Source organism: Ylistrum balloti, unplaced genomic scaffold, assembly GCF_031769215.1.
Source record: "Ylistrum balloti isolate Yb309-2 unplaced genomic scaffold, AGI_CSIRO_Ybal_v1 Utg371890, whole genome shotgun sequence".
Lineage (NCBI taxonomy): Eukaryota > Metazoa > Mollusca > Bivalvia > Pectinida > Pectinidae > Ylistrum > Ylistrum balloti.
The window spans coordinates 91,058-105,661 of record NW_026782932.1 but is presented as its reverse complement, the minus strand read 5'-3'; the positions used below and the strand labels follow the sequence as shown (position 1 = coordinate 105,661).

At 35.5% G+C, this 14,604-nt stretch overlaps 1 protein-coding gene across 1 annotated transcript; it reads left to right on the top strand.

Moving 5' to 3' along the window:
* The first annotated feature begins 296 nt into the window (after positions 1 to 296).
* Positions 297 to 5,550, top strand: LOC132563866 (tetratricopeptide repeat protein 1-like). Its single transcript, XM_060228623.1, has 5 exons — positions 297 to 1,044; positions 1,560 to 1,733; positions 1,958 to 2,143; positions 2,796 to 2,850; positions 5,236 to 5,550. The coding sequence occupies exons 1-5, from the start codon at positions 409 to 411 to the stop codon at positions 5,364 to 5,366; spliced, it is 1,182 nt and encodes a 393-aa protein (XP_060084606.1). The 5' UTR covers positions 297 to 408; the 3' UTR covers positions 5,367 to 5,550.
* Positions 5,551 to 14,604: the final 9,054 nt, after the last annotated feature.

Genomic DNA, 14,604 nt, shown 5'->3' with positions numbered 1-14,604 from the left:
CTCGTGTGCCATTACACATCAACATATATATATCAAATAATTTATTCAGAAGTCGTGTTTCAAATAAAGAGTAATTCTTATTGCTATTATCTTTAAATAATATGTATATATGACATTATATATTCTGGTATAGAAAATAATTATCCGGAAATGACAAAGCCGGAAATTCATCACTGTAGGCGTACTCAACTTTAGTTTGGTTGATTATTGCCGTGGTCAGGGGAAAGTTTTACAAGGATTACAAAATAATGGTTTTGTAAGCAAGCAGTGATTTGACACTGAATTGTTGGAAACGAAAGTTCTAGGATGACGATCCTGTTTGTTTGCTGTTGTTGACTGGATCATGGCAGCCTGCTGTTTAAAATGACTTATTAATTTATATTTGTTAACCGTAATCAACGTATAAAGATGTCGAATCCTGTTGAAGAAGTCGGTACTGTGGTTCGTCAAGTGGAAAGGGAGTCCGATGTCAGTGATGACGAATCGTCGTTGTCTGACGTTAAATTGGAGGAACAGTTTCACGATTCTTTCGATACGGTAGTTTGCTCTGGTGTTCAGGAAACAGATGGATACAATACAAAGACTACAACAACATTGCACCATTTATGCGAGAAGGAAGCGGATGGAAAATACGTTGATTTGAGACATTCCCGAACAGATAGAAAATCTGTACAGGTGGAGGACAATGACGATATAGAGAAACGTGGCATTCAAGTCACAGATAACAATGATATGGACGACATAACTGCCAGCTTCTCAGATATCAACACAAATGGATCATTTGATATAACTAGTCAAATATTGTCTTCACAAAAAGAAACTGATGCATCAAATGATGTTGATATGAATGAGTTTGATTTCTGTGATGAACTTTCAAAAGACAGCCGGAATGCATTAAACACAGAAGTGAACGTAGATAAAGGTCTTGAAAATGAAGATTCTGACAGTGAAGAAGATGAGAACTATGAATCAGCGGAAGAAGGCGAGGCTAATGAAGAGGAGTTAAAGCAACTGGAAGAAAAATTGACAGAGGAAGAAAAGGGGGTAATTGAAGTTGGAATCGTGCACATTTTTGTTTCTTTTCTAGCCTATATGAACACTTACTATATCCTTGCTACAATTCATGAATCATCAATTGGTATTGAAAACAAAACTATCCCCATGGTGACATAATCTACATGATAGATCATTGGACTGATCTGTAGTCTAATTTCAATGCAAACATAAAAGTATTTTTCCCCACAATTTACCTGCCTCAGTAAGGACATGGATACAACTGATGATAAGTCTATATGCAGACCCAAGGATTCAAGCCTGCAGCATGCAGATCACTTAAATATCATACTTGAATGGTTAGGTTTTTCTCGCAAAGGTAGTTGGTAGATCTAGAAGAGACTTCAGTTTGGTTTCTTAATAGAAGTTACTAACCACATTAGACTGCAAAACTTTTGAAACACTTAGGATATCTTTGTAACTTATATATATATTGTATATATAGTAAAACAGCATCATTACTACAAATTAGATTATGTAGAATGGTGTTTAAATTATTTCAACAGGAAAAACATAAGGAAGCACAGTGCTGTAAAGAAGAAGGAAACAAATTGTTTAAGGATCAAAGCTACAAGGAAGCGATACGTTGCTACACAAGAGCCCTTCATATATGTCCGCTGAGCTTTCCAAAAGACAGAGCTATAATGTTTTCCAATAGAGCTGTCTGTAAAGTTAAACTGGTGAGCTGCAATTTGGTCATCTTCTGGTTTCTCTTAGCAGTTATTATATCTCCACCAACAGTTAGTTACATATATGTTGTTAAGTTGTATGTAAGAAATATGTATGAAATCATTTTGGGCTTCCTGTTTAACTTTCTCGATTGCCATAGTCTAATCATGAAATGTTTTTCTGTACCATTGAAAAGTACCCTTCAGTAAGTACATCAATTTGACTTTATGATAAGGATCACAAGGAGGATGCTATCAAAGACTGCAGTCGTGCCCTAAATCTCCACCCACACTACCTGAAGGCTTTGCTGAGGCGTGCTGAACTGTACGAAGGAGAGGATAAATTAGACGAGGCTCTAGTTGACTACCAGAAAGTGCTGGAACTTGACCCTGGTCAACACTTAGCCAGAGTTGCCTGTATGGTACGTAGCAGTTGGCCAGTAGAGTAAAAGCAGTCTGGAGTGATACACTTCATATTTAATCACATTCGGTTTATGTGAAATCAGAAAGTCTTATTTTGCCTGATAATGGTTGAATTAGGAAATGATTGAACTTGAAAATGACAGACTATATAGATACCAATATAACAAGATAATTGAATTATATAACCAAAATTGTAAATCACATATACATTTCTTCTGACAGTACTCTGCACTGTCTCGAAAGACTTCCACTCCTCTGAATGAAACAGTTCTTTGGAGAGACCACCTCTATATACTGTTTTTGTCGAGTAATAGATTGATACTTATAAATCTTGATTTTATGATGTCTGAAGTGTAGCTGTTGACTAGACTTATTATACATTGTACAACTATTACTTCCATCAAACTGCCTCTTTGTATCTTTCTGGGCTGTATCAGTTTGATAAGGAAGCTGTTTACATGGTGAGTGGTCTACTACTGTGATTTTTATACCAACTAACATTTTGGTCTTCTTGAAGTTAAGAGTACATTTTTTTTTATCTGTCAATAAATAATTTTCTTATTTTCAGATCTCAGAAGGGTTTGTACATGCTCAATATGTTAACTATTGCTATAGTTCAAAATGTATACTTGTATCTGTTTGCGTTTTCAGAGATTGCCAGATCAAATAAAGGAAAGGAATGAGAAAATGAAAGCAGAAATGATGGGTAGGTAATGCCATTGGTATTGTATTAACTACAGTGAAAATCAACACAGTTTTGTAAAGTAAGCAAGCATGGCTATATATATGTTGAGAATTAGAGTTTCGAGTTATTGATCTCTAACAGGTTGGGAACATTCTTGGACTTGAGAGGATGCACTGGAAGTTCAACATACAATGTATCTTCTCATTACAGAGGATTTTTATCCTCGTAACTCTGACATATTAGTGCACAGGTAATGATAGAGTGCTTTTAGAAGTAATTGTGGAGAAGGCATATTTACAGTAAACTGATGGAGACTTGTATGTCATAATAAACTACACATTGTTTTAAAAAAAATGTTGTGCTCTTTGTTTAAAAGTCAATAAACCATACACTGCACAGTTTAATCCAATAGATAGCTATAGAAAAATCATGGACAGGTTGGTAGATCTATTTTTAGAATGTACTTACATTTCTTTTCCTGACATTCTTATCAATGGCAAGACTGAATAGTGGTTTGGTTTATAAATTTATGTAAAAAGTAGACAGCATATTTTCAAAATTTGTAATTGCAAACAGAGATTTTCAGATAAATATCGGGAACTATGAATGAGAAAATGCAATTTTTTTGTTCAGTTTTTTCCTAAAAGCAATTAAAAGTCTTTGGTGTGGCTTAAAATTTAGATGTACTTTAACTGACATCTAAGATCAGGAAATTGTGAAACCTTACATGCATAAGCAAAGACTATAGCATAGTTACAAGACATTTTGTTTCAGGGAAGTGGATATTAAAGTGTTGATACATGTCACATTGGTGATCTATCTTGTTGATTACAAGTGAATATAAATGAACTTAAGGAGACATTCATAATTGTATCATTTTATACTTGTAGCTTGCTATGGATTTTACCCAAAATAGAGAGATGATAGTGATTTTGTTTCATAAAATGCATTTGAGGACCAACAAATGGCATAAACTTTCCATTCAGATGACTTCTCCTCAATAACCCAAGGTCACAGGGGTCAAATATGTTAAAATTTAAACAGCTTCTTCACAATAACCAAAATGCCCAGGGTACTGATATTAGGCCTGTAGCATTCTAGGTGGTAGGGCTACCAAGTTTGATAATATGAATGACCTTGACCGATCACAGTTGTTAAATATGTTATAAGCTTTAGATGACTTCTTCTCAATAACAAAAAGGCCCTGACTGCTGATAGTGAGCCTGTAGCATGACGGAATGCAGGGCCATCAAATTTCATGAAGTGAATGACCTTGACACAATTACAAGGTCACTGGGGTCAAATATCTTAAAATCTTTGAACGACTCCTTCTCAATAACAAAATGACCCAGGGTGCTGATGTTGGGCGTGTTGTATGCTGCGATGTAGGGCTACAAAGTTTGTTTATATTACTGACCTTGACCTACTTTCAATGTCAAAGGTGTCAGATATGTCAAAATCTTTATACAAATCTTCTCAATAATCACAAAACCAATGGTACTGATATTTGGCCTTTAGCTTGCTGGGATGAGGGGTTAGCAAGTTGTTAAAATGAATTTCCTTGATTGAGGGATCTGGGATGAAGGGCTACCAAATTTGTTCACTTTGATCTACTGTCATGGTCACAGGAGTCAATTTTCTTGAAGTGCATAAGCAACTTCTTCTCAATAACCAAAATGCCAAGGGTCTTGATATTGGGTATGTAGCATGCTATTTAAACAAGCAACTTAAATGTCCATGGTGTTAATGGTACCCCACTAGCATTCTGGGATGAAGGTTCATAAAGTTGTTAATATGAACGATCTTGATCCATTTTCAATGTCATAGGGGACAAATGTGTAAAAATCTTTAAACAACTTCTTGTCAATAACCAAAAGGCCCAGAGTGCAGGCATGCTGGGATGAAGGGGTTATCAATTTTGTTCATGGGATTGACCTTTTCTTTTTAAAGGTCACATGAGCCAACTGTATTAAAATCTTTAAACAACTTTTAATAATCAGAAAGTCCAAGCTGTTGATATTGGTTCTTTAACATAAGTGGATGAAGGGCTACCAATTTATAAAAATGATAGACGTTGACCTATATTCAACATTTCTGGGGTCAAATGTGGCATGATTTTTCAACAAGCAATATGTCCGAAGTAATGGCATCTGTATAGTCCATTTATAAACAATATGATTTAAAGTTTGTAGGAAATGTCTTTCTGAATTAATCAATGTCTTCTAAGTAAGGTGTAGTGTTGTTGGGCAATTTATTTTAGGCCTACTTGGCCTCTTTCATATATAGGTCTTTATTATCAGATGACCCTTAAGGCCCCTGGCCCTCATTTTGTAAACAGGTGTCAGCTATTAAAAGGTGCTCCTTCATGCAAGTTTGACTGTACTCAGTCTATATTCTCATTTCCAGGTAAGCTGAAGGATCTTGGAAACATGATACTGAAACCCTTCGGCTTGTCTACTGATAATTTCCAGCTGAACCAGGACCCAAACACTGGTGGATACTCTGTAAATTTTGCACAGAATGCCAATAAACAGTAATCCCTACAACAAGAAAATATCACTGGAAAGTGTTGTATTGTGTATCATGTAGTATTAGCATTAATTCCAGTCAACATCATTCACTGTATAAGACATTGTAGTTGTGTTATCAGTAAGATATTGGTTGATTTTTATCACTGTATCCACATCAGTTTGTGTAATAAAATATCATAAAATACATGAACACCTAAAGTTTTGTTTTTATTATCAGTGTGTAAAAATAGAGAATGATTAAATGGTAAAAATAGTAAAGATTGGTAGGCCTTTATAGATCTGCAGATGTTGGAGACTGGCAGAGATAAATCAGCAGAGATTTTTCAGACCATGAGAAATAACAAAACATACAGAGATTGATGGTCACCAGAGATTATGACATACAGAGATTGATGGTCACCAGAGATTATGACATACAGAGATTGATGGTCACCAGAGATTATGACTTACAGAGATTAATGGTCACCAGAGATTATGACTTACAGAGATTGATGGTCACAAGAGATTATGACATACAGAGATTGATGGTCACCAGAGATTATGACTTACAGAGATTGATGGTCACCAGAGATTATGACTTACAGAGATTGATGGTCACCAGAGATTATTCAGACTGCAGACATTGGTGAGGTCATCACAGATTATTGAGTTTAAAAGAGGGTAATAAGATATTCAGATATAGGTGAAGTCCCTTGATAGTGCCAGTCAGAGAAGCATATATATTGTTGATAGTATATATCAAATTGATTGTTTATATGTATCTTCGTTTTTATCATCATTACTGCGGTAAGTTACATAATTAGGCACTGGTGTTGGGCGGAAATGTGTAACCGGCAAGTGCTTTCCACACAGTATTGCTCAGGCATCAGTACCGACCAAAATGATCACCTTTCGCAAGGGTCAAGGACAGCCGTCCGTCTATGCGGGAATTATCATGCTGTGCTTTGGAGTATTCTTCAACCACTGAGGTTTGTTGTCGTGTTGTGGACACAGTACTTACTCCAATTATGGTGTATATGAGCATGATACTGCTCGAAGTGGTATTTTTACCTGTGGCTCTGGATTGAGCTGGGTAGCGGGTTAGCGACTGTTGTGTTAACTCTGTTTAGATGTCTGCACATTATTAGCTGGGTCACCATCGCCGTGTTTGTGAAGCTACATAAACATTTGTATTTCTTTATTTTGGGAGTGAGTGAGTGTGTGTTTGTGAGCGAGTCTTATCTCCAAAGTTCTGCCTTGTAAATACACATCATCATCGTTTTGTATTCTGTTCTTTCAGTTTTCATTTCCCGATGCCTGCACCACGTTAACAGTGCCAAAACATGCAAAGATGAATGAAGTTAACAGAAACTAATAAGACATGTAGATATTGATGATGTCACAAGAGATTATTATGACATTCAGAGACTGATGAGGTCAAATGGATTGATGAGGTCACCAGAGATTATTATGACATTCAGAGACTGATGAGGTCAAATGGATTGATGAGGTCACCAGAGATTATTATGACATTCAGAGACTGATGAGGTCAAATGGATTGATGAGGTCACCAGAGATTATTATGACATTCAGAGACTGATGAGGTTGAATGGATTGATGAGGTCACCAGAGATTATTATGACATTCAGAGACTGATGAGGTTGAATGGATTGATGAGGTCACCAGAGATTATTATGACATTCAGAGACTGATGAGGTCGAATGGATTGATGAGGTCACCAGAGATTATTATGACATTCAGAGACTGATGAGGTTGAATGGATTGATGAGGTCACCAGAGATTATTATGACATTCAGAGACTGATGAGGTCATATGGATTGATGAGGTCACCAGAGATTATTATGACATTCAGAGACTGATGAGGTCAAATGGATTAATGAGGTCACCAGAGATTATTATGACATTCAGAGACTGATGAGGTCAAATGGATTGATGAGGTCACCAGAGATTATTATGACATTCAGAGACTGATGAGGTCAAATGGATTGATGAGGTCACCAGAGATTATTATGACATTCAGAGACTGATGAGGTTGAATGGATTGATGAGGTCACCAGAGATTATTATGACATTCAGAGACTGATGAGGTTGAATGGATTGATGAGGTCACCAGAGATTATTATGACATTCAGAGACTGATGAGGTCATATGGATTGATGAGGTCACCAGAGATTATTATGACATTCAGAGACTGATGAGGTCAAATGGATTGATGAGGTCACCAGAGATTATTATGACATTCAGAGACTGATGAGGTCAAATGGATTGATGAGGTCACCAGAGATTATTATGACATTCAGAGACTGATGAGGTCAAATGGATTGATGAGGTCACCAGAGATTATTATGACATTCAGAGACTGATGCGGTCACCACCAATTGACATACAGACATACAAATTTTGACATAGGACATGGATTACTGTCATTCATTTGAGCAAACTTGATATCACTCCAGCATGCTGAACTTCATTAGAACACCCAGAGGCTTTTTGTCATTTAAACATTTTTTTACACATTTTTAGTTTCGTATATATTCCTAAATAAGTGGGTCAAGATAATTCATTTAAACAAACTTGCTATCCTTTCATTCCAGGATCCTACTAGCTTAAAATCACAACCCTCAATTTGGTTGTCCTGCATTACAACATGCCACAGGTCAAGTACAATGGCCCTAGTTTTCTTCATGATTCAGTAGACTAACCAAGTATAATTACCCTGGGCCTCGTAATTCTTATAGAAAAGAAAATGTTTTAAAGTAAATACTTGAAGCAGAACAAACATGACACCACAGCAGAGCTCACTTGTCCCTTGAGCAGATGAGCATACAAAACCTTCAGGTAAATCAATTACTGAATATCAGAGGATTTCTCAATGATCAAGGTTATGATTACATCATAACCATAGAGCATCTTCATTAAACTGCATCAATGAAAACACTGAGTTTATCTGTCACATGTCGACATGTTTCCTAGAAATCAAGTTATTGGGAATAACCCCTAGAATATCGGATAAATTGTTGTACAATTGTATGTAATCACCAGGTTGCAAAAAAGGATTGTTACTACCTAGAAATGGAAAATTCACAACAGTCAAAGTGCAGTATAAAGATAAATTATTCAAATATGGTTGACATGCACAACAAATATCAGTATATCTGAAAAGGATATTAAAGGACTTGGCAACTTGTTTTTTAAAAGTATTTTGTTACATTTATGCTTATATAAAAATGTCATCCAGGAGAGGCCAATTGTCCATTCATCATTCCTCAACATTTAGAACATAATAAACAAGGCCAAATAATCACTTAGCTGATTAAGCACAACACTGTCAGTACTTTCATTTCTTTCTGTCTTCCAACCACCTGTGCTGTTTAAATGTTGAGGTTGATCTGATTATTCTAAACATCACAATATCCATAACAAGAGGCCTATTCGACTATAAAGACCTACAATGTATATATAAAAGAAGCCAAATGGACCTAAAATAAATTGCTCAACTACTCTACACCTTACATAGAAAGCATTGTTGGTTCATGAAGACATTTTCTGTAACTTTAAATCATATTCTTTGCCATTTTGTCTATTAAATGCCATTACTTCAGACATATTGCTTGTTGAAAAAGCATGCAACTTTTGACCCCAGAGATCTTGAATATAGGTCAACATCTATTATTTTTATAAATTGGTAGCCCTTCATCCACTTATATTAAAGAACCAATATCAACAGCTTGGACTTTCTGATTATTGAAAGTTGTTTAAAAGATTTTAATACATTGACCCATGTGACCTTTGAAAACAAAAGGTCAATCTAATGAACAAAATTGATAACCCTTTCATCCCAGCATATCTGCACTCTGGGGCTTTTAGTTATTGAGAAGAAGTTGTTTAAAAGATTTTTACACGTTTGTCCCCTGTGACATTGAAAATGGGTCAAGGTCATTCAATACAACAAACTTTATAAACCTTAATCCCAGGATGCTACAGGGGCAATATCAACAACCTGGACATTTTAGTTGTCTGAAAATTTTGACATATTTGAGACCTGTTACCTTGAAAGTAGGTCAAGGTCAATCATTTGCATAAATTTGATAGGCCTTAATTCCAGCAAGCAACATTCATAATATCAGCTCCATGGGCCTTTTGGTCGTTGAGAAAATGTTGTTTAAAATATTTCACTTACAATGTATTTGACATCTTGACTTTGAAAGTATGAGTCATGGTCATCCATTTTAACAGACTTGGTAGTCCTTCATCCCATCATGTTACAGGCCCAATATAAGCAATCTAGGCCTTTTGGTTTTTAAACATTATAACACATTTGACACCTGTGACCTTGAAAGTGGGTCAAAGTCATTCATATCAACAAACTTGTTAGTCCTACATCCTAGCATGCTTCAAGCCTGTTATCAGCACCCTTGACCTTATAATTATTGAGAATAAATTGTTTAAAGATTTTAACATATTTTACCCCTATGATCTTGAAAGTAAGTCAAGGTCATTCATTTTTAACAATCTTGGTAACCCTTCATTCCATCATGCTACAGGCCAAATATCAGCATCCTGGACCTTTTGGGTATTAAGAAGAAGTCATTTGAATAGAAAGTTTACACACAGTGGATGGCGCATGATGACAGATGTAACATAGTGGCTTATAGGTCATCCTGAACCATTGGGTCAGATAACCTAGCAAATATTACCTCAATCTACAACCAATTCTACAGGTTAGAGAACATACATGTAGCAGTTGGTGAAGGGTATGGCCTAATTTTATTGATCTCATGACAATCTCTAGTATATATTCTCTTCCTCAAGCAACATATATAAAGGTCAATGTTCGTTATTCTCATCGGTGTGTCTGCAATAGACAAAGGAAAAGATGTGAGGGCCTGGTATCATTATCTGGTTGTTGCCAGAAGAAATTCATGTTCTTTTGGTTTGTTCTAAAGTTTCATCTAAATAATCTGTTTACACTTAAACATATATAAACATATATAAACGGTTCTTGACGATTTGAGTCATCTTTTGTACATTAAACTCACTCAAGTGTCGATAAGTGTTTTACAGTCAATCTGATCACTCCACTTCCTATGGAAGAGGAAGCTGAGAAATGGACTAATCTGTCCACTAGTGGTTGTGTCAACAAGCGAGACGCTTTATCATGCTTGCTCTGGATGACTGGCTGCTCCTATGTTAAATGAGGCAGCTGCCATTCACTACCAGAAGACTCTTCTTTGAAATTCCCCTGGCTGATCATAGGTGATATTTAACCAAGCAAACTAGTCAAACCTGTCTATAAAGACCACTCAAGGTATGAAAGTTCCATTACTATGATTTTATCAGATTGAATAATACTGAGGTGGTATATAGGATAGGTTTGACTGTATCTTGTTAGATAACTGAAACTAGTTCAAAGATCTGGCAGATTCCGTTGATTATAGAATTTTTCAAGAATGAAAAAGAAATAGAGCCACATTGTCAAATTTGCCTTAGGTGGTTTTTAATTTCAACTTATATATACATTTCTTTTACATTCATGTATACGCATCAATGTCATAGAAGTAAAATGAGTTGAGAAATGTAATAACAATATAATCTATCTGGCCATCTGTTCCACTGTATCACAGCTTTCAAAACCTCTCCCCATATCTATCAGGTTTTAATTCATAATTAATTTACCATCGACAAAATCCATCTCGTCCCATCCAAACACATCTGACAAAGAAATCATATAAATCAAACTCTGCTGATAAAAACTTAATTGTTTCAACCATATCATCCAAGTAGATATGTAATGCAACTTTTCAAATAAAAGAAACTGACTGAAAAATACATGTACATTTTTGTCAGATATAATTTTTAAGTATCTGAAAGACAAATTAATATCATACTATATTATAACACCACGAAACTTCAAAACTACACTTCCTTCTCACTTGTAATAAAGAAAGTGGGTAGCTCCCGGACTGCAAATTAACATTTCTCCTTATATGGATTAATTGATACCATTATTCAGTTGCACAAATTCTAAAACCCATCATCAGTGGAAAATTTCTTAATATAAGCAAAAGATTTATTATTAAAGTCTACCTGTTTCATACTTTATCTAGACACAAAAAACAATCTTTGTATTCAGATATATGGGTAAGGTATTGACAGTTAATAAATAAAATGGAAAACAAGATACTTCTACAAGTCTTATGGGAGACTGTCCATATATATGTAGATCCTATGTATCATGGGGACTGTCCCTATATATGTAGATCCTATGTATCATGGGGACTGTCCCTATACATGTAGATCCTATGTATCATGGGGACTGTCCCTATATAGGTAGATCCTATGTATCATGGGGACTGTCCCTATATATGTAGATCCTATGTATCATGGAGACTGTCCCTATATATGCAGATCCCATGTATCATGGGGACTGTCCCTATACATGTAGATCCTATGTATCATGGGGACTGTCCCTATACATGTCGATCCCATGTATCATGGGGACTGTCCCTATACATGTAGATCCCCTGTATCATGGGGACTGTCCCTATATATGTAGATCCTATGTATCATGGGGACTGTCCCTATATATGTAGATCCTATGTATCATGGGGACTGTCCCTATATATGTAGATCCTATGTATCATGGGGACTGTCCATCTACATGTAGATCCTATGTATCATCGAGTCCATCCCTATACATGTAGATCCTATGTATCACCGAGTCCATCCCTATACATGTAGATCCTATGTATCACTGAGTCCATCCCTATATATGTAGATCCTATGTATCACTGAGTCCATCCCTATATATGTAGATCCTATGTATCACTGAGTCCATCCCTATATATGTAGATCCTATGTATCATGGAGACTGTCCCTATATTGAGATCCTATGTATCACCGAGTCCATCCCTATACATGTAGATCCAATGTATCACTGAGTCCATCCCTATATATGTAGATCCTATGTATCATGGAGACTGTCCCTATTTAGAGATCCTATGTATCACAGAGTTCGTCCCTATACATGTAGATCCTATGTATCATGGAGACTGTTCCTATATAGAGATCCTATGTATCACAGAGTTCGTCCCTATACATGTAGATCCTATGTATCATGGAGACTGTCCCTATATAGAGATCCTATGTATCACTGAGTCCGTCCCTATACATGTAGATCCTATGTATCATGGAGACTGTCCCTATATAGAGATCCTATGTATCACAGAGTTCGTCCCTATACATGTAGATCCTATGTATCATGGAGACTGTCCCTATATAGAGATCCTATGTATCACAGAGTTCGTCCCTGTACATGTAGATCCTATGTATCATGGAGACTGTCCCTATATAGAGATCCTATGTATCACAGAGTTCGTCCCTATACATGTAGATCCTATGTATCATGGAGACTGTCCCTATTTAGAGATCCTATGTATCACAGAGTTCGTCCCTATACATGTAGATCCTATGTATCATGGAGACTGTTCCTATATAGAGATCCTATGTATCACAGAGTTCGTCCCTATACATGTAGATCCTATGTATCATGGAGACTGTCCCTATATAGAGATCCTATGTATCACAGAGTTCATCCCTATACATGTAGATCCTATGTATCATGGAGTATTGACATTTCTTACAGCCATCCTACATTCTTTTATTCATGATTTACCCATCAATAATGCAAGTAATGCTACTAAAAAAGAAAAGAAAAATCAATGCAGTACAAATATAAACAACTTAAAAGTATTTCAGAATAAACATATCTAACAAAAGTTTCACAATCAATTCTGTTCATTGAATAAATCCCAAGACTATGGTTACATCCAAGACCGTAACAAAAATGCAAAAAGAAAGTTCCATTCAAGGCACAACTCTTTCATACAGGATCATTTTTGAAAGAACATGATAATGTCTCTTTCCCATGATACAGAATTTTGAAAGTTAATTTACAAATTATTTCTTTCTGTTTAATGTTAATCAAAATGAATATGATTACTATTCCTAAATCAGTAGCAGCTTCAAAATCTAAGGGTTTTATCTTTACCTTCGGTGCACCTTGGAACATGTCATGAAAAGATCTAAGGAGTCTATTCCATGTTGAAGATCCTAAGAGTCAATTAGTCTGAAAACTGCTCAGAAGTCCTGCATACCAAGTTGTTTCTTGGATAAAGCTTAAAGGAAAATTGTATTGGACCAGCAAGAAATATTGACTGACTTTGGTTACTAATACGTTTTTTAAAATCTTGAAAACAAATATCAATTTATGTCTTGGACCAATCAAAACGGCAAACAGGGAGCCTTCCATGTTGTTGATATAAACATGTACCAAGAGTGCAGAAAAGATAAGAACATGTTTATCAAGGTATATGCATCAGATGCTGAAGAAGCAAGAATTCCTTTAGCTGTTTGACATACTGATATGATGTATTGATGTACGATTAGACTTTGAGCAAGTATCCAAATAAATCTCATTTTATAACATACTTTACTGACTAAAAAGGAAAATTTTTACACAGTATATTTCAGTTTTCCCTGTGTGATCTACATAACTACTCATCTAGCATTCAATATGTAATAGTTTAAGGGGATACAAAAATTCCTTTCCTTTGTGCACTGAACTTCCTCAAATGCCATAATCAAAAGAAAAATTCAAAATGTCATGAACCGTCAATTTTAATACTGACACTTGAAAACTAACTTTAAGCTTAATGAAGGACTAAATGAGCACACCTGAAAATTGGCACCAAATCTATGTAAATATGACCAAGGTATAATGAAAACTGGTACTGGGGGAGATTTTCCTGTCAGAGGTATACGACCAAATCATTTTTCATTCCACATGTTTTGGCAACAAGGTACTTGTACATATGTACAGATAAACTATATCATCATCTTAAATCTTAATAATAACATCTTTCTGCCCTTTTCATGTATACATTTGAATCTCTAATGAAATATGCCTGAACACAGATGGTAAGATGAATATATCGATGATAAAAAGTGAGAAAATCATACAAAAAAATCTGACAGAATTATACATGTAAATAAACTGAAAGTTCCAAATTTATTTAGTCTATCAAACTTTAATCAAATACATGTATCTTAAAGATAGAACAAAATTGTGTACATAATTGTCATACCGTACATATATTGCACTAATTTGTCATATTTAGATGCTCGATTTAGTAGAATATCGAGTTGTACCATGACATCATTTATAAAGCTACTACCAAGTGTG